The sequence below is a fragment of the Silurus meridionalis genome, chromosome 8, assembly GCF_014805685.1.
Source record: "Silurus meridionalis isolate SWU-2019-XX chromosome 8, ASM1480568v1, whole genome shotgun sequence".
Classification (NCBI taxonomy): domain Eukaryota; kingdom Metazoa; phylum Chordata; class Actinopteri; order Siluriformes; family Siluridae; genus Silurus; species Silurus meridionalis.
In genome coordinates, this window is record NC_060891.1 from 17,217,807 (window position 1) to 17,237,647 (window position 19,841).

Genomic DNA, 19,841 nt, shown 5'->3' on the forward strand with positions numbered 1-19,841 from the left:
GTGCTGACGCTCTTGGGGTGTTTCCGTCTGGCGTGTGCTTTCGCGTGACTTCACGTCCAGGTTGGCATTGAGGAAGGCGCCAGATTTGAAGATTTGTCTGTAAAAAAAAATATTCTTATCAAATGGAACACGTACGACAAAAAGGTAGTGTACAGCAGTTTTTACACCACAATCCTAAAATGACTTATTGCACATCTTCTGCTTGTTATCAGCTACAGATCGCCCAAATTGTAGAATCTAATTTACATGGATGTTTTTGTGTTTTCTTTTCACTACCCGTATTGGTAATGCTGATACTGGATTGGATGAGTATTCAACTGTCCAATCAGCGGCCTGTTATTGAAGCCAATAGTAAACTTACAGCCAATCATAGCGCAGGAGGCGGGTTGTGATGGAAAACGGGTGGAGGGATTATTATGACTTTTTAAAAAAACATCGAGCTAATTACATTTATATTTTCTCCATCAAGGTGTGTTTGACCATCTGCTGATGTTGGAGAGGACAGAAGCAGCAGGACCGAAAGGGCATCAGAAGGCACGTCTGGAGGAACTTCAGACGACAGCAGCAAAAATTCGTGCAAAGAGAGACAGAATCCGGGCAGAAACATCCACTATCAAGGTATTTAATGATCTATATCAGGGGTCACCAACCTTTCTGAAACTGAGAGCTACTTCTTGGGTACCGATTAATGTGAAGGGCTTGATACACACAGTTTTCAGTTTGATCTGAAATAACAAATTTGCTTAATTTACTTTTTATTATATGTTGTTATTAATAATTGATATTCATCTATGTGAAGACACTGATCATGTTAATGATTTCTCATAATAATTATCAACAATGATTTAACAAAGTAGGAAACAGCTATTTTTAGAAAAGGCCCACCATGTTGGTGACTCGATCTGTAGGACCAGTGTTTTATTCTGAACCTTTCATTGCTGCAGTTTACTTTAGGTTGTGATCATTTGGATGATCTATGAAAATGATTGTTATTTTGCAATCTGATGTGTACCTTAACCATGCAGTACAACTGTCACTTTAGAATCTAAAAGAGAAAATGGACCAGGGGCTGCCACTGGATGATGCAACTGAAGACCTTGTTCAATTTGAAAAATATCTCCTGACATCCCAGCGTACACAGCTTAAGGACCTTCAAACTGCCCATCGACTCATTGGTAAAAGAAAGCTAATAACTTACGCTAAGTGACCAGTATACTAGGTACACTTGTCTTATATGTCCATCATTGGTCCGTTAATTAACCTACTTTACTATATAGCTATGCAGTTACTGATTTGTTGTGAACAATTTTTGCCCCTTCTATCTCAACCATCAGCAGAAAGAGACTACCACATGTGTGGATAATATCTGGGTGGTAACCAGTTTATTACTGCAGCAGTCACTTGAATGGAAGTGTATGGTTCTGTTAGTAATGCTGACAAGAGTATTGTTAACAAGCCCTGCACATTTAATGGAATTAAACTATTACTGCTGGGAGGAAAATAGTCCATTCAGACTAAAATACAGCCAAACATGAGCTAGCTAGTAAGTTAATTGTGTACACTTACAAGATTGACTAAAAAGGTGGGCATGTTGAATATATGGAACATATAAACCACAATAAAACTGCTACATCTGATACAATGATGTATACCACACCACTAGACTAATCAGTTTTGGTGTTATAGAGGTCCTTTTCAACTGATAGAACAGAAGGGGTGTGGCATCCTTTGCATAATAGCAAATTGAATACAGCTATTAATTGTTTACATATAAAGTACACTTATAGGGCAGGTGTGCACCATTAAGATGTAAATAAATGTCACTATAAGCTAGGTATAGCTGTTATTGTAGATACTGGGTTAGTTTTTAATTTCTGTACTTTTATTTATGTGGTGCTGATTTTTTGTGGTTTTAGTCACTTCTTATTTGTGTGTGTATTTTAGCTGGATTCAACCTGGTGGAGAGCAAAAAAGGCAAAAGTGTGTGTGTGGCATTTCACACTGCCTTCGAGGGTGTTTGCTTGGAAACTTATAACATGGAGGTGAACCTTACCCGCATGGTGCACATCAGCCGTCATAACATCCCTTCATACATCCCACTGGAGAAACTTGCCAAGCAAAGTCTACAGACTGATTTTAAAGGCTTCCTCCAAACTCTGAACCTACACCTCAATGCCCTAGCTGGCCGCAAACAGCAGATTTCTCTTATTAAGGTGTGGCCAATAAAATCTTTGTGTATTACAATTTTTATGTGCATACAATTGATAAAGTTGTGAATGTGAACATTCTTTCATTAACATGAAGTACACAGTTTCATTGTGCATAAGGCATGTTTGAAAATGTATACAGCTGAAAAGAGATCAAATTAATTAATTTCATTTTATTACCATTAATTTAACATTCATGGTAAGAAAATCAGATGTTTTAATGGAATGTTCTTTACCTAAACTCTGAGGTTGAAGCCCACTGCATATGTTTATTACTGTCCTGAAAAGGTTTAACGTCACACTTTAATATTTAATAATTTATTTGTAATTTATTTTACATCTTTATGCTGACAGGAACTCCTTGGGACAGTAGAAGTTATTGAGAAAAATCAATTGTGCAACTTCCTTGCATTCGTATGCAAAGTCCCATCAGAGAGTGAAGAAGCTGTTCTGTGCACACTCGAGTACGGTGACCTCACCCGATGTCTCCCAACTCAAGTTGTAATTGATGCTGAAAGTAAGCATGTCTATATCATGTCCTTATAAGGAATAATGCTTGATTGTGATCAATTAAATTTGCATACATTAATTTTATTAAATACACTGATTCTACTACACTAAATAATGTAGTGCCATAATATTTGTATGACACCAGGATTGTATGCAGTTAACACAATTTCATTGTTTATTTATAGATAAAACACTTATAGAATCTCCACAGTGGAAGGAAAACCATGTCCTGCTCAAGGAGACTCCAGTTCACAGTGCTCTTTTGACAATGAGAAAACTAGGAAGCATTTTGTGAACAGTTTTTTTTTTTTTTTTTAAGATTTACATTTTCCAAACCAGTCTTTAAAGACAGGTGTGCCATTATTCAGCTTTTTGGTGAGGCAAATAATAAAGGTAGCCTAATTTGTAGCATGACATTACAAGTGAAGACTGGGCTCAAGAGAAATCTGCAGTATTAAAGGTAATAATAGTGTGACTAACATAAGATTGGTGAATGTCCATGCATTCTAAATATTGCATGAAATTTTGTTTAGATTTCCAATATTTATTTAATAAAACATTTACAAAACCATATTAACTTAACCTTCAACCAAATAGCAGCAACAGTGTGTGTAGTTAAATTGTTTCTAATGTCCTGAAGAAAATCTGCATTTTCTGTTGCAGTCTTTCTCTGTACAATCTTTTCAGGTTCTCCTTTTTTTGCCTCCTCTGTTCTTCTTGGATTGCCAGCTCTTTTTGTGAAATGCTGTCGATTAAGGCCAAGTCTTTAAGATACACGATGGATAGCGGTTCTGATTCAGAAAGCTGTGGCGTGGCTGACGAGGCTGATTTCAAAAGTCTTGTTCCTTGCTGCTGTTCATTTGAAAGTGAACTTGAAAACATCCGTCTGCCTGCTGGAGCTGATTTTGGATACTGAAAATCATTTTTTGTTGTTTTCATTGCTGATATGGTTCTCATTGTGTTGGTCAGAGTTGCATAAGGTTCACAAACTCTTAAGTGGAGTAACTTTTGTGTTCCATCAGTAAAATTGTTTGTCTTGGTGAAGCAATTTGAGATCTAATTTGTATTTTCTGTGAATTTGATCCAGTTTCCACTGAAGAGCAATGTCTTCTTTGTGATTCTTTAGCTTTGTGTCAATATACAGCAAATGCTTAGATTTTCTTATGTTAGTCTTTGCAGTCATGCATGCTGAAATATTATCCTGAAGCACAATAGAGAAAAGAGGCTGTATTTTTGTGGAAAATAATAATAATAAAATGAAATAATGTAATTAACCTACCTTATATTGCATCTCTCTTTGAAAAATACAATTCCGGATATTCTTATTCTGTGAAGCCGATGATCCCTAGAGACAGGCGAACATGAATGGTGAATGTGAATGCTGCTATGACAGCTGCTTTAGTAAACACTGTTATTTGGTCTAACCAGTTTTACTGAGGTTTTCACTTGAGATGCCTGTTGCATTACATGGAGTTAGATTACTGTGCTATGGCAGGGTATTGACAGGTTATTGTAAAAAGAAAAAAAAAATATGTGATGTGATATTTTTATAGGAAACAATAGAGGCAATGAAACATTTTTGTAATGGCTAAGGGAACAAGTTAGATTTTGTTAGACTATAAGTCTATGTTTTAATGCAGAAAAGAGACAAAAATTGCTGTTAAAGTATATAGTGTGATAATCAGCAAAACTCGAATATCTAAACCACTAGGGCTGGATTGTGTAAAACAGCCAAGATAGGAAAAAAGTGTAAAAACCATCAGTCTACCTACTGTATATATACAGTACTTTCTTAAGCTATTTAAGTGTGCATATAGTGTGCTTTTCATCTAGATGTAATGAGATAGATAGATAGATAGATAGATAGATAGATAGATAGATAGATAGATAGATAGATAGATAGATAGATAGATAGATATGAGAGAGTCTTCTTCTTCTTCTTTCAGCTGCTCCCATTAGGGGTCACCACAGCGGATCATCCATCTCCATACCCACCCTGTCCTCTACATCTGCCTCTTTCACACCAACTACCTGCATGTCTTCCCTCACCACATCCATAAACCTCCTCCTTGGCCTTCCTCTTTTCCTCCTACCTGGTGGCTCCATCCTCAGCATTCTTCTACCAATATAATTTATGTCCCTCCTCTGCACATGTCCAAACCATCTCAATCTCGCCTCCCTCACCTTGTCACCAAAACATCCTACATGCGCTGTCCCTCTAATAAACTCATTTCTAATCTTGTCCATCCTCGTCACTCCCAACGAAAACCTTAACATCTTTAGCTCTGCTACCTCCAGCTCTGCCTCCTGACTTCTACTCAATGCCACTGTCTCTAATCCATACAACATTGCAGGTCTCACCACAGTCCTATAAACTTTCCCTTTCCCTCTTACAGATACTCTTCTATCACAAATCACTCCTGACACTCTTCTCCACCCTGCCTGCACTCTTCTCTTTACTTCTCTAAAACACACTTCATTACTTTGCACTGTTGACCCCAGATATCTGAACTCCTCCACCTTCTCCACCTCTTCTCCCTGCAACCGCACCACTCCACTGCCCTCCTCTCATTCACACACATGTACTCTGTCTTACTCCTACTGACTTTATTCCCCTTCTCTCCAGCACATATCTCCACCTCTCCAGGCTCTCCTCAACCTGCTCACTACTCTCACCACAAATCACAATATCAGATATGAGAAAGAGTGCTATTCAAAATATCTTACACTCATGTACAGATTTTAGCAGACAAAGTATTAAGATTTATAAATTACCTGATAGAAAGACAGAGAAATTACTGAGCAAACTAATTAGATCAGTCAGTGAATATTTTCCTATGATGTTAGTTGGGACAGATAATGCTAATTAAATTTTGATTGATAATATTATTTTATATATTTAGATCAAATGTTACTTTTGGTGGAGATATCACATCACCTGTGACTTTAATAGGAACACTTGCACACATGCTCATTCCATTTATGCAATCAAATAATTACAAAACTTTAAAGTGTGTGGTAAATGGGCTTTAATTGAAGAAAACCACATTTGGTAAAGTTAAATGAAAAACACAAGGTAAATCTGGACCTTGAACACCTCTGCTGGTTAGGACATAGATCCATTATTTAACCCTTTGTAGTACACTTTTGTATTTTAGCCTTAATAAGGCGGGGACACTGTAGTTCATGCATCCTGCAGTTCTTGTGAAAAGGAAATTTGCCAGGGCGCATTAACGTGATTGTTGTAAGTTTTATAAGCAATCCAATATTCCTGATTTCATTTTTAGATGCATATGGATGTGTATATAATAGCTATTATAGCTATATATAATAGTAATCTTAGTCGTTAACTTTTTACATGAACCCCCACGTTTATGAAATGGATCTGAACAAACCATACATTAACAATGTGCACGTAAAAAAACGTAAACGAAACAGAAAGCTCATTTATTTCATAATAATTATGTAATTTATTTAACTTAATTTTGTTTTTGTTTTGTTTTTTACTTTTAGATGCAGCGGTTGCATTTGAAAACATCAGTTATGCGCAGGTTTTGCGCATAATTATAAGATTGCGCATACTTTGTTTGTTTGTTTGTTTGTTTGTTTGTTTGTTTGTTTGTTTGCGTTTCTAATCTCCAGAGTATCTATTACTACATTATGTGTAAAAAATGTCGTTTAAGATTTTTATGTTGGGAAATTATATATTAATATTTACAAGATAATATTTCCTCATTTAGTACTCTTTACCTTTGGCAGAAGGCATGCTTCAGCATCTAGATGAAGACACTGTAAGTTTATCTACCTGATACCTGAAATCAACATTTTTTTCCAGACAATGCAGGCAATATGTTTCAAAGAACCAGGTGGTCCAGAGAATCTGTATTTAGGGCGAGTCCCTAAACCTGAACCTAAAGATGGTGAAGTCCTTGTTAAAGTCTATGCAACAGCTGTAAACAGGGCTGATGTGTTACAGGTAAACCAATTCATATACATGAAATAAAAAAAAGGACACTATGATAGAACTTTTGGCAGAAAAGTATTAACTTGAAAGCATTCTTTCCTCTACCAGAGAAAAGGTCTTTACCAAGTACCTCCAGGAGCAAGTGAGATCCTTGGCCTGGAGGCTGCAGGGGTGGTCAGTGGTTTTGGCACTGGAGTCAAGAGCAATTTTAAAATAGGCGATAAGGTCATGGCCTTGCTTTCTGGAGGAGGATATGCACAGTATGTTGCTGTGCCTGAGCAACTTCTCATGCCAGTCCCTTCACATCTCTCACTATATGATGCTGCAGCAATCCCAGAAGCCTGGCTGACTGCTTACCAACTTCTGCACTTAATAGGTACTTTAAGGCAAACTAGCATAAAAGGAAGCAATGTTGTAATTATTGTAATTTGTGTGCTTTTCTTCTTTTTCTATATACTGTTCAGAGAATGATTTCGAAGTGTCATTAACAGATGCTCTTTTCTCCTAGCCCATGTAAAGGAAGGAGAGTCAGTGTTAATTCACGCTGGAGCTAGCGGTGTAGGCACTGCAGCCATTCAGCTTACTCGTTTGTTTTGTGCTGTTCCACTTGTGACTGCTGGAAACCCTGATAAGTTAAAGGTGGCAGAAAAACTAGGTGCAGCAGCTGCATTCAACTACAAAGAAGGCGATTTCTCTGATAAGGTTCTGCAGTTCACTCAAGGTCAGTCTTGTAAAAAATTGTGTACAGTCCTATAAACCAAATTGTGCTTGCATTCGTCATGTGAACAGTAGAAATGTTGCAATACTTAACTTGCATTTACAGTGGTAAGCACAATGTTCTTGCAGGCAGGGGGGTTGATGTCATCCTTGACTGCATAGGTGGATCTTTTTGGGAAAAAAATGTGCGTAGTTTGGCTACGGATGGAAGATGGGTGCTCTATGGTGTTATGGGGGGGAAAGCAGTGAATGGAGACTTGCTTGGCAAGCTTTTATTTAAGCGTGGCCACCTTCTCAGCAGTCTCCTCAGGTCACGGAGTCTACAAGTAAGGCATTGATTCAAAACTTGAATTAAACAACAATAGGAATTAAACAATGCATTGAACAGATATTGTACATGTTTGTTGACTTATCCAATGAATACTGAGGTCTCTGTTTTTTATAGTATAAAGCTAAACTAGTCAGAGCTTCATTGAGCAGGCTTTGCCACACTTTGAGACAACAGGCCTTCCCACATCACTGAGGCCAATAATCGACACAGAGTTCAACATGGAAGACGTTACTAAGGCACACAGACACATGGAGGCCAACAGAAATACTGGAAAAATCATAATCAAGATTTCAGATACTTGATTAGATTTCTCATACTGATCATCTCTATATCATATGTTATGTCTGTTATATTTTCAAGTGTATGCTCAAGTGTGGGCCATTCTAAAGCATTTCATGGCATAAAACGTAATAAAGATTAATGTTTAAATTCATATAAGACTGTTCACATTTGTGTCAGCTGATATTCAACATTATGTAGAGGTAAGCACAACTGGCAGTAATTCAAATGCACAAACAAAAACAGTATATAGATTGTTTTAAACTGCTTAATGTCTTTCTAATTATAATGTCACCATTATTTAATGTAAAAAAATATCAGTATTACATTTGAACAGCATTTGTGCATTATCTAAACTTTGTCACACTCACTCCCAGTTCCAGTAACCTCTGTATTCTAGCCAGGGTTGGATCCCAGGAACACTCTACTCCTGGGAATACTGGAAAACACTGGGGAAATAAACAGTGGTAGAACTAACAGCAGCAGTGAATTATGACTGTTACAGTTCCCCAAGCTACAGTATGTCACTTAACTTATAGATTGGATTTTGTTTGACATTTTTTTTTTCTGTTTCTCTTGCTGCATCAGGCAGTGTTACATGATAATAATCTTTATTTTTCTAAAAATAAAATTGTTGCAAAAATTCAAAACCTGCATCCTAGTTTCAGTGATCATCTCTAGTCTCGAACAGATGCCATTTTAACCTTACTGGCATTTGTAGAAATTAGTTTGTTCTTGTATCTATTTAAAACATAAGCTAGTGCACTCTTAGTGCCGGTCAGAAGCCCAGATAAATGAGTAGGGCTGCATTGGGAAGGGCATCCTGCGTAAAACGTGCCAAATCAAATATACAGATCGCAAACCTAAATCCCAAAACCTAAATCAGTCAAGGCCTGGGTTTCCAATGACCACCACAGGTATTGTTAGCCAACAGGGTACAGGTGGAAATTGTGCTACTCCTGACCAAAGGAGAAGAAGGAAAGAAGGAAGATGTCTACAGAGACAGCAGAGACAGGAGAAGTGGTGGTTAGGGTTGGCACTTTAAATGTTGGTAATATGACTGGCTAAGGGAGAGAGGTAGCTGATATGATGGAGCGGATTAAGGTAGATAGGTTGTGTGTTCAGGAGACCGAGTGGAAAGGAAGTAAGGCCAGGAGCATTGGAGGCGGGTTTGAACTGTTCTATCATGATGTGGATAGAAAGAGACTGCCAACACCATACAGTCTCCAATCACTTCAAGACTGTATGGTGTTGGCAGTGGATACTGTAGCTAGACAGCATCAGATGGTGGTCTGTAGGATGGCTATGGAGGTGAAGAAGATGAGGAGAAGAGTGAGACTGAAAAAAGAATATGATGGGGGAAACTGAAGGAGGAAGACTGTAGTGTAAGGTTCAGGGAAGAGATCAGACAGGGGCTCGGTGGTGTTAAAGAAGTGCTGGATTATTGGGCAGTTACTGCAGAAGTGATAAGGGAGACAGCTAGGAAGGTACTTGGTGTGACATCTGGAAAGAATGGAAGACAAAGAGACGTGGTGGTGGAATGAGGAAGTGCAGGAAAGCATAAGGGAAAAGAGGTTGGGATCAGCAGAGTTATGAGAAAAGTAGGCAGGAGTACAAGGAGATGCAGCAGCAGGTGAAGAGGGCTGGTGCTAAAGCAAGTAAAAGGCATATGAGGAGCTGTACAGTATGAGAAGTTGGACACTAAGGTAAGAGAAAAGGATTTGTACCAATTGGCAAAGGGATTGAGCTGGGAAAGATGTGCTGCAAGTTAGATCAATAAAGGATGCAGATGGAAATGTGTTGACTAGTAAGGAGGGTGTGTTGAGAAGGTGGAGGGAGTATTTTAAGCAGCTGATGAATGGGGAAAATGAGAAAGTTGGATGATGTGGAGATGGTGAAGCGGGAAGTGGATATGATTAGTAAGGAGAAGCTATTAAGAGGATGAAGAGTGAAGTAGAAGCGCGGAGATGTTTAAGAGATGGAAATTGTTTAACAAGATTCTGGAAGGTTAGAGGATGCCTGAGGAATGAATGAGTGTGCTGGTACCAATTTTTAAGAATAAGGGCGATGTGCAGACCTGCAGTAACTACAAGGAAATAAAGTTGATCAGTCACACCATGAAGTTATGGGAAAGAGTTGTGGAAGCCAGGCTGAGAGAAGAGGCGACCATCTTTGAGCAACAGTATGGTTTCATGCTGAGGAAGAGCAGTACAGATACAATATTTGCTTTGAGAATGTTGATAGAGAAGTATAAAGAAGGTACAGAGGGAGTTGCATTGTGTGTTTGTAGATTTAGAGAAAGCACACAACAGGGTTCCAAGAAAAGTTTTTGGTATTGTATGAGGAAGTTAGCTGTGACAGAGAAGTACTCTATGTGAGGGTGATGCAGGACATGTATGAGAACAGTATGACAGCAGATAAGTGTGCAGTAGGAACAAAAGACTGGATGTGGTGAGGGAAGACATGCAGATAGTTGGCAGAAAGAAAAATATCTGTTTTTCTGAATAATGAATTCGATAATCCTAAATGTGAAATAACAGCTGTAATCTCACCATTGTTACAAAAATTAACCACACTACTATAGATTTGGGAAATCTCTACTGAGCATGTTAGATATTTAACACAAGTTATCTAAAGAAAGGAGCTGGAACAAATGAGACTTTGCTGATCCAGAACACCAAATACGTTGCAAAACTATTTCTCTGCTGATAAATTGGGTAATTGAAAAAAAAAAAAACAATTTTATTTATTTATTTATTTATTCATTTATGATATATTGCAATGTTATCATTGTTGCATTAAAACAAGGACTAGTAAGAAATGCATTCTGGCTTTGGGACTTGTATTTTCTTTTGGACACAGGATATTTTGTGCATATTGTTTCCACTGCTGTGCACGAATGTAAATTCATGTTAATTTACAAAAAAAAAAAAAAATCTTGGTTTTATTATTTTTTAATGTAATTTAGCTTTGAATGACTGGTATGGATAGCTAGTATCTAATTTATTAGCATGTGACCGAAATAAAGCTGTTAAAGCTTGGCACGGCACAGCACAGTTTACTGCCCCTCATGTTAGCCTGCATTTCCTCACGCGCTCATTTCACTGTGGATTCCGGAACAGCACACTTCCTGGTACAGTGTTTAGAAGTCGCGATTTTAGTACGTTCAGTGTTGAGCATTAGCTTAAAAAAATGGCATTCAGAACATCTTAAGGCATTTCAACCCAGGCCAGAAGAGCTCTTAATAATCTCGGTTACGTGTGTGTGGAGCGGTAGGTAAATGAAATCACTTTGTTCATCTTACGATTTGGAGAGATTTTTTTTTACATAGTCCTGCTTTAAAGCCGGTGATAGAAGTTCAGCCATTTTTGGCACGCAGGTTCCTTCCGGCCCGCGGGTTCTTCTTAAACAAACCGTGCGTTTTATTGGGGTATTAAGGCTATCTTTCACCTAAGTTTTGAGATACTATTAGTTTAACAAACGACGAAACTCTAACTCAATAACACTCCTTACAGCATCGCTTTTCTAGTACTACTACTGAGCAGCACCTAGAGAAGGTGTGTGTCTTTCTGTTCCCTTTATGTCCTTCACGTTAATCTCTGATAACCTGTATCCTCCCTTTGGTTTCTCAATTTATTATAGGAACTCATATTCATGTAGGTTCTACATGTGTTTTACTTTCAGCTTTAAGGATGACTGAGCCAAACAAACCTCAGCGGAAACTGTCCACATCAGGAGACAGTTTATACAAAACACTGGGCTTGCAAAAAGGAGCTTCATCTGATGACATTAAAAAGGCATATCGGTAAACTGTTTATTAATAACTTTGTAGTCTACACTTCTGACTATACATAGCGATCAGATTGCTTTCATGAATAAATTACTTCTGTTTTTTTTAAGACTGAAGAACTGATGATATTCTGATGTTTGATGAATAAAATCTGATCTGATGATTGGTGTGTTTACTGCAACACTATATTCTCATTTTCTTTTTGACTCATTTATTTATATATGTATATAAAAGTATATGTGTATGTGTGTGTGTGTGTGTGTGTGTGTGTGTGTGTGTGTGTATATATGTGTGTGTGTGTATATGTGTATATATGTGTATATGTATGTGTGTGTGTATATATGTATGTATATTTTATGTATGTGTGTATGTATAAGTGTATTTTGTATGTGTGTGCATGTATGTATGTGTATATATATGTATATTTTGTGTGTGTGTGTGTATGTGTGTGTGTGTATATGTATATGTGTGTATATATGTATGTATATTTTATGTATGTGTGTATGTATATGTGTATTTTGTGTGTGTGTGCATGTATGTATGTGTGTATATATATATATATATATATATATATATATATATATATATATATATATATATATATATATATATATAAATAAATAAATATAAATTTATATTATAGATATATAGATTTTATATCTATATCTCACTCATACCATGACTAATAATGATTTAGGTGAACAGTAATGTTGCATATCTAATGTTAGAATGTATTCATGTAGACGGACCTTTAAATTAAATTTATATTAATCTACTTTCAGGAAACTTGCACTCCGGTATCACCCAGACAAGAACCCAGACAACCCAGAGGCTGCCGAAAAGTTTAAGGAGATCAACAATGCCAACTCCATTCTTAATGATGAGAACAAACGGCGGATCTATGACGAATATGGCTCCATGGGCCTTTATGTTGCTGACCAGTTTGGAGACGATAGTGTTAAATACTACGTCCTTATGTCTAAATGTTGGTTCAAGGTGGGGAACTGAACATCATGGCAGAAATCCAGTGACTTATTAAATAATTAATTTATGAATTTCTTAAATAGTGTGACCATGTTACAAACTTTGATCTCTGATTTCTTTTTCTTCTGTCTTTTTAGACACTGATTATCTGTACCATGATTTTCACTTGCTGCTGTTGCTTCTGCTGCTGCTGTTTCTGCTGCGGGAAATGTGGCTCAAAAGAGGAAGAGGAGGAGTATTTCTATGTGGATCCCGAGCAACTTGAAGCCCAAATGACTGAAGAGCAAAACAAAGGTGAAGTATTCACCTATTAGGTGACAGGAGTTCTTCTTTATATTTATTTAATTCCCCCATTTTATAGTCTGCAATTTTACGCTAAATAATTTTAGTGATTTTTCTAGAACATGTACAGTGTCTCTCTAAAGTGAGTACACCCCTCACGTTTCAGCAACCATTTTAGCATATGCCAATACTGTAGAAATGAAACTTGGATATATTCTAGAGTAGTCAAAGTACAGCTTGTATGGCAGTACAGATTCACTTTCCTCTGAAAATATCTCGACATACAGCCATTATTAACAAAATAGCAAAAAAGTGAGTACATCCGAAGTGATAACAGTTCGTCGCTTAATCATGCAAAGCCACACTTCCTATTCATCATGTTCATGTATTTTGTCTGCTTGACAGGACCATACAAATTTGTGTATCTTGTATTAGAGCAGTTCAAATTTGGTGCATTGAGTACAATTGTCTCATACTGACCACTGGATGTTTAACAAGACACCTCATGACAAAGACTCTTGAGTATTTGAGAATTGTTGCTCTAAACAAAGATGGCCTAGGCTATAAGAAGATCTGTAAAACCCTTATACAGTGGCCTGGGTCATACAGAGGTTTTCCAACAGGTCTCGCAAGGGTCGATCGACGCGGTTGAGTCCTTGTGCTTTGCGTAAGGAGCAGAAGCTGTCTTCAAAAAAACAGAGGCATGAGTGCTGCCAGGATTGTTTTAGAGGTTGCAAAACCGGAAGGTCTGCTTGTCGCCTCATACTGCAACAAGTCGGTTTGTATGGCCGTTGTCCCAGAAGAAATCTGGAAGCTAAAGCTGGCTCACAAGAAAGCTCGCAAACAGTTTGCTGAAGACGACCTGTCAAAAGAGCATGAATTACTGAAACCATCTCCTGTGGTCTGATGAGACTAAGATAAACTTGTTTGGCTCAGCATGTGTGGTGACGCCCTGGTGAGAAGCACCAATAAAATTGTTTCTTGCTTACAGTCAAGCATGGTGGTGGTAGGATCGTGGTCTGGGGTTGCATGAGTGCTGCTGGTACTGGTGAGCTGTGGTTCATTGAGGGGAAACATGGATTCCAACATTTACTGTGACATTTTGAAGCAGAACATAGACACCCTACCTTCATAAACTGGGCCGAACAGCAGTTTTCCAACATAACGCCGCCAAATACACCGCCAAGATGACAACTGCTTTGAGAAGCTGAAAGTTAAGGAGATAAAGTGGACAAGTATGTCTCCAGACCTGAACCCTATTGAGAACCTTTAGGGCATCCTCAAGCAGAAGGTGGAGAAGCGCCATGTGTCTCAGCTCCGTGATGTCATTATGCATTATCCCAGCAACATCCTGTGCAGCTCAGGTGAATTCTATGCCCAGGAGTATTAAGGCAGTGCTAGATAACAATGGTGCTCACACAGAATATTGACACTTTAGACACAGTTTTGACATGTTAACTGCTTTTACCATCTATTTTGACAATAATGGCTGTATGTTGAGTTATTTTCAGAGAACAGTAAAAAAAAGTACTGCTGCACATTTTACTTCTCTAAAATATCTGTTTAATTTCTATAGTATTGTCATTGAGAAGATATTTTAAAGTGGTTGCTGAAATGTGAGGGGTGTACTCACTTTTTTGAGATATTGTAAGGTTTACACATGTAACTGTAGTATATTTTAAATGTAGTGATGAACAAAGTGTATCTATTAATATGCATAAAGAAATGTTTGAATACTTTCCCTACCATTTACTTTCTTTAGCAATCACGTAAGTTAGATGTTATTGGTAATTACAGCTTTGAGACATCTGTGGTATGAAGGAATTAAAGTTTCCTCTTGACACTAAAGAGTCTTTAATTTCCCAAGGTTACAAGGGTCCATCTGATGGATTTGCAACTGCACTTCATAAAATTAGGGAAATTTTCCAGGTCATGGAAGCACCTTCAGGTTTTTTTTTTAAAGAGATGTATTGTTGCTAAATTGTGATGAAAGAGATGTTTAGGGTCTTATGTTCTGTAACTTGATTTATATATAACCTTTACATAATATGGCTGAAACAATTCCTCAAGTAACTAGAGTAATTCTAATACAAAAAAATCATTGAGGCAAATGATTTGCCTCAGCTTTGTTTAGTCAATTGAACTACAGACGGAGCATTATGTTTCCCCGTGAAGCATTATTACTGACTCACCACCCACTAAACTCTGAAACGCTCTGGACAAGACAACACAGAAGATGCGGCAGAATAAGAAAAAACAAATGGAGGAACAGGGAGAGTACAGCAAGGGGCAAGGAGAAGATTCATATGAAAGCCCGTTTCTGCCACACTCTGTAGTTCCAGAAGCGGTACATATTGAAAATGAAATCAGCTACATTTAATAGAATCGCATGGCATCAAACTAAGCCTCCGATCCCTGAAGAGAACTCTGTCTAACAATCAGCTCTGGAGGAGACGAAACAAGATGAAGCAGAGGAGCCTTATTTATACACCAACAACTTCAAACTTGGTCGACAACATGGTTACTGGTGGATGCACCAAAATGTTACATGTTTACGAGGAATTAAGTCGGAATAGCAAGGGGGAAAAAGTCAGAATTACAAGATATGAAAATTGTGTGGAAAAACATTTGGAAATAGGCAAACTTAATTTTTTTCATGTGGTGGAAACAGGCTTCCATAGGATACAGGCCAACGAAAATATCAAAGTTTCCATAGTTTAAGATTATTTCAGACTAAAACATAAAGAAAACACTGTACAGTGTGTTTACTTTTTTATTATTATTATTATTTTATATAAATAAGAATAACCTGAAATAAACATTTTTGTATTTATTTGCAATTTGATGTAATATGGCAATTTGAAACACCTTTTATTGTGTTTGAGATAATGGTATGTTCCTCTAATGTATATAAAAGTAGGGAAAAGGTGAAGACACACGAATTGTACAGCTAATAAGTAGAAGAAAGTTCTGTGGAAAAATGAGTGCAAACATGACATTTTTGGCTCTAACAGTAGAACATATGAAAAATAAACAACAGGAAAGAAAATGTCACCAGACTGCCTCATACCCACAGTCAAATATGACAAGCTTAATGGTTTGAGGTTGTTGTGGTGTAGGAAGGTTGGAGACTGAATACTGAACCAACATGGCTATCATTGCCTATTTCAAAGCCAGGCAGTTCTGTCTAAAGCATACAGTGTGTCCAAGCACTGTGAACATTATTCAAAGAACAAACAGTCAGCTGGAGTGTGCTTTATTATGGAATGGTCTGTCCTTTCACTGGAACTAAATCCTATTGAACCTCTCTGGGATGAACTGGATCTATAGGTCATAAAAAAAAATATCCAGCTAGTGAAGAACACTGTTGGCATGTTTTACAAGAGGCATGGCAAAGTATTTCAGCTGAGGATTTGGAGAAATTAACTGTCAAGATACCAAAAGTTTGTAAAACTGTTATTTATGCACAAGGAGGAAGTTTAATTAATACAATTGTTGTTCAAAGTAAGTCGTCATGCACTGAAATGATCTAGTTGCCAATGAACAGAAGGAACCTTCACTTGTCTTTGGAAAAGTGACAGACCAGCTGTTTCCAAACATTTGACAGCCACTGTATATAGTGGCTAAATAGACGATTTATTTTTTACGTGCGGTATTGTTGTTTATCATAATGAATGCTTCATATTTTTTTTTCTAAGTACAAATTAGGAATTTTAGGGAATGTTAATAAGAATCTTGTGAAAGTAGTGAAGACACAAATTTAAAGAACTCCGCAACTAAAATGGTGATGGCATAGATTTACTTGGTCATCCATGAGATGACTTGATTGTGTTGATTGAGGACAGCAGTATTTGCATTTCATTGAATCTTTGGAACCCTTTTGTTTAAAGTGCAGTAGGGGGGGGGGAAACAATGGTTGCTTTAGTTAGAGATTTAGTTAGAGATTTGTGTTGGTGTCTCAATTGGCATGTAGTCAAACAGAATTGTTAGGTGATGTACGTAATCTAAATAACTGAAAACATACCAGTTTAAATTAAAGAATGTGAACTTATAAATATTTATAAAGATTAATACATTAAATAGGTGTTCAACAGGCTTCCCCCAAACAGCATGCAAAACTCTTAAGAATGTGAATAGAAATCCATGTTGGGTAACAGTCTCCTTGACTACATTAATCTTTATAAATCAAGAATTCTTCAATTGCACCTCTTGTCTCGTGTGTGTGTGTGTATATATATATATATATATATATATATATATATATATATATATATATATATATATATATATATATATATATATATATATATATATATATTCTATGTGTTGCTGTGTACCTGTACTATGCAATGGCAATTAAGTTGTATCTATCGATCTTTGTAGGGAATCCAACGGTTATCATTGGACAGCCAGTTCCCTCGGCAGCACCTGAAGATTCATGTAAGTATTTGCTCTTCCATAATGTCTGCTGATTTATAAAATCATGTTTGCATCCTTATATTGTATTTAAAACATACTTATAAATAATTCATCACATTATTTTGCATTTGTTTTACAGCACACAGACCAGTGATCATAGGCATGCCCATTCCTAGCTCTGACACCATGACTCAGTAAGGTAAGAACATGTACAATACAGTATAGTTGATTTCAATGTAGTACAATAGAAGAACTGAAGACAACCTCACTGCTACTTCTTATTCCCTTTTCCTTATCCGTTATAAACTGGATGCATGTACAAGCATCAGCTCTGAGGAATCATTTCTAAAGCTGACTCTGATAAAAAGGAGGAACATTTTGATTAATGATCAACTGGAAAATTAATTCAAGCTGTAACACTGGTCTGAAACTGACTGAAAGGGGCATATGTTATCTATTTGTAAATATACTGAACAAAATTATAAACGCAACACTTGTTTTTGTCCCCATTTTTAATAAGCTGAACTGAAAGATCTAAGACTTTTTCTATGTACAAAAAAAGGCCTATTTCTCTCGAATATTGATCACAAATCTGTGTTAGCAAGCACTTCTCCTTTGCTGAGATAATCCTTCCAACTCACAGGTGTGGCATATCAAGATGCTGATTAGACAGCATGATAATTGCACAGGTGTGCCTCAGGCTGGCCACAATAAAAGGCGACTATAAAATGTGCACTTTTATCACACAGCACAATGCCACAGATGTCGGAAGTTTTGAGGGAGCATGCGATTGGCCGCCAGAGCTGTTGCCCGTGAATTGAACGTTCATTTCTCTACCATAAGCCGTCTCCAAAGGCGTTTTAGAGAATTTGCCAGTACATCCAACCGGCCTCACAACCGCAGACCACGTGTAAGCACACCAGCCCTGGACCTCCACATCCAGCATCTTCACCTTCAAGATTGTCTGAGACCAGCCACCTGGACATAACCAAATAATTTCTGCTCAAACTGTCAGAAAGCATCTCAGGGAAGTTCATCTTCATGCTCATCGTCTTCATCGGGGTCTCGACCTGACTGCAGTTTGTCGTCGTAACCGACTTTAGTGGGCAAATGCTCACATTTGATTGCGTCTGGAACTATGGAGAGGTGTTCTTTTTACAGTACAGGGCAAAATGCGTGAGGCAAATGGTGGTAACACCAAATACTGTCTGTGAGTTGGATGGATTATCTCAGCAAAGGAGAAGTGCTGACTAACAGATTTAGACAGATTTGTGAGCAATATTTAAGAAAAATAGGCCTTTTGTGTACATAGTCTTAGATCTTTCAGTTCAGCTCATGAAAATGAGGCAAACGTGCTGTTTATAATTTTGTTCAGTGTATTTCGTATGTTTTGAATGCTATTACAGTGCTCTATTTCTTTTCTTCCAGTAGGTGGAGACAGCAATACAGTCAGCTGTCTACTGACCATCAGTCTTTTGCCTTTAAAGATAGAACTTCTAATCAAGAGGACTGCCATGTCTCTGTACTTGGCTCGTGGTCAGAAAGGGGAAAGTTAAAACAGCACAGCCCTTGAGGACATTTTGACCGACAAACAGGGGCTTTATAAAGTGTGTACACTCTGGGGAGTTACACTGGGTCATCTTCATTCTGAATGCATAGTTTACACTTGCTGTACTTTTTGTTTTCTTTACTTTTAATGTGGTATCAGGTTCTGTCTTATATTTAGTGAAATATTTTAAATTAACAGTAACAAATTGTGAGTGGGTTTCTCTAGCCCAAGTAAACATACTGGTATTACCATTGTTCAGAAGATGCAATAAAATAAATGTAATTGCATCTTTAGTAACAATCAATACCAGTATGTTGTGTTTCTTTTTCTTTTCTTAATTAAGAAATGGCAACTGTATTTTAGTTAAAATGACTGTGGCCCTGACACTATTTACCTTGTCTTTCTTAATAAAAATAAATCTTGACAGTATTTAACCACTTTTAATATTTAACATGGACATTACAAACACTAAATCCAGCAGTGATTGGACTATAATGCTGTATTTGAAGTCTCAAAACTTGAGTCTGTACTGTGATTAAATAATGCAAGTAAAAATTAGTTTTTCATATCTCCATGTGTATATGAGTACATGTTTTAGATCTGGCTCAGCATGGAAGTCATTATCCTCCTCAGCTAATTTCACCCAAAAAAGTTTTCTGAATTATTAGATTAAAAAAAATTGTGAATATTAAGTGCAAGTCAAAAGTTCCTCAGGTACCTGCTAGATTGATATTTTCATCTTTTTAGTTCAAGCTATTTTCTGAGAAATAGAATAACTAATTAGATAAATGATTTTTTTATTATTTTTT

General features: G+C 37.1%; 3 protein-coding genes across 10 annotated transcripts; all 3 read left to right on the forward strand.

Annotated features, from left to right (window-relative positions):
• The first annotated feature begins 6 nt into the window (after positions 1 to 6).
• cenpo (centromere protein O) lies at positions 7 to 3,761 on the forward strand. Of its 2 annotated transcripts, XR_006926716.1 has the most exons (7): positions 7 to 144; positions 470 to 618; positions 1,043 to 1,175; positions 1,945 to 2,213; positions 2,562 to 2,724; positions 2,903 to 3,177; positions 3,381 to 3,761. XR_006926716.1 is itself a non-coding variant. In XM_046856166.1 (6 exons), the coding sequence occupies exons 1-6, from the start codon at positions 123 to 125 to the stop codon at positions 3,010 to 3,012; spliced, it is 846 nt and encodes a 281-aa protein (XP_046712122.1). In that variant the 5' UTR covers positions 7 to 122; the 3' UTR covers positions 3,013 to 3,288. The 2 variants fall into 2 exon arrangements, 1 of the variants encoding a protein (XP_046712122.1); XM_046856166.1 differs by lacking the exon at positions 3,381 to 3,761 and having other exon boundaries at positions 2,903 to 3,288.
• A 2,057-nt stretch (positions 3,762 to 5,818) lies between these two features.
• On the forward strand, positions 5,819 to 8,162 carry tp53i3 (tumor protein p53 inducible protein 3). The gene is given in 7 exon segments (XM_046855862.1): positions 5,819 to 5,961; positions 6,553 to 6,693; positions 6,790 to 7,057; positions 7,190 to 7,402; positions 7,528 to 7,724; positions 7,844 to 7,859; positions 7,862 to 8,162. Coding segments are annotated over 6 exon segments (1,002 nt in total). The 5' UTR covers positions 5,819 to 5,961; positions 6,553 to 6,555; the 3' UTR covers positions 8,032 to 8,162.
• A 2,860-nt stretch (positions 8,163 to 11,022) lies between these two features.
• Positions 11,023 to 19,600, forward strand: dnajc5gb (DnaJ (Hsp40) homolog, subfamily C, member 5 gamma b). 7 transcript variants are annotated; one of them, XM_046856340.1, is made up of 8 exons: positions 11,139 to 11,280; positions 11,524 to 11,565; positions 11,693 to 11,813; positions 12,581 to 12,794; positions 12,920 to 13,076; positions 17,448 to 17,504; positions 17,623 to 17,682; positions 18,912 to 19,600. In XM_046856340.1, the coding sequence occupies exons 3-7, from the start codon at positions 11,701 to 11,703 to the stop codon at positions 17,679 to 17,681; spliced, it is 600 nt and encodes a 199-aa protein (XP_046712296.1). In that variant the 5' UTR covers positions 11,139 to 11,280; positions 11,524 to 11,565; positions 11,693 to 11,700; the 3' UTR covers position 17,682; positions 18,912 to 19,600. The 7 variants fall into 7 exon arrangements, with proteins under 7 accessions (XP_046712295.1, XP_046712294.1, XP_046712300.1 ...); XM_046856341.1 differs by having other exon boundaries at positions 11,157 to 11,284; XM_046856342.1 differs by lacking the exon at positions 11,139 to 11,280 and adding an exon at positions 11,312 to 11,438.
• Positions 19,601 to 19,841: the final 241 nt, after the last annotated feature.

Bases quoted from the DNA above. Each gene is read 5' to 3' on its own strand.
- dnajc5gb (XM_046856339.1), top strand. From the start codon at position 11,079: ATGTTAGCCTGCATTTCCTCACGCGCTCATTTCACTGTGGATTCCGGA. The intron at 11,814-12,580 runs GTAAACTGTTTA...ATCTACTTTCAG, and splicing joins GACATTAAAAAGGCATATCG to GAAACTTGCACTCCGGTATC. The intron at 13,077-17,447 runs GTGAAGTATTCA...CGATCTTTGTAG, and splicing joins GACTGAAGAGCAAAACAAAG to GGAATCCAACGGTTATCATT.
- cenpo (XM_046856166.1), top strand. From the start codon at position 123: ATGGAACACGTACGACAAAAAG. The intron at 2,214-2,561 runs GTGTGGCCAATA...TTATGCTGACAG, and splicing joins AGCAGATTTCTCTTATTAAG to GAACTCCTTGGGACAGTAGA. The intron at 2,725-2,902 runs GTAAGCATGTCT...GTTTATTTATAG, and splicing joins AGTTGTAATTGATGCTGAAA to ATAAAACACTTATAGAATCT.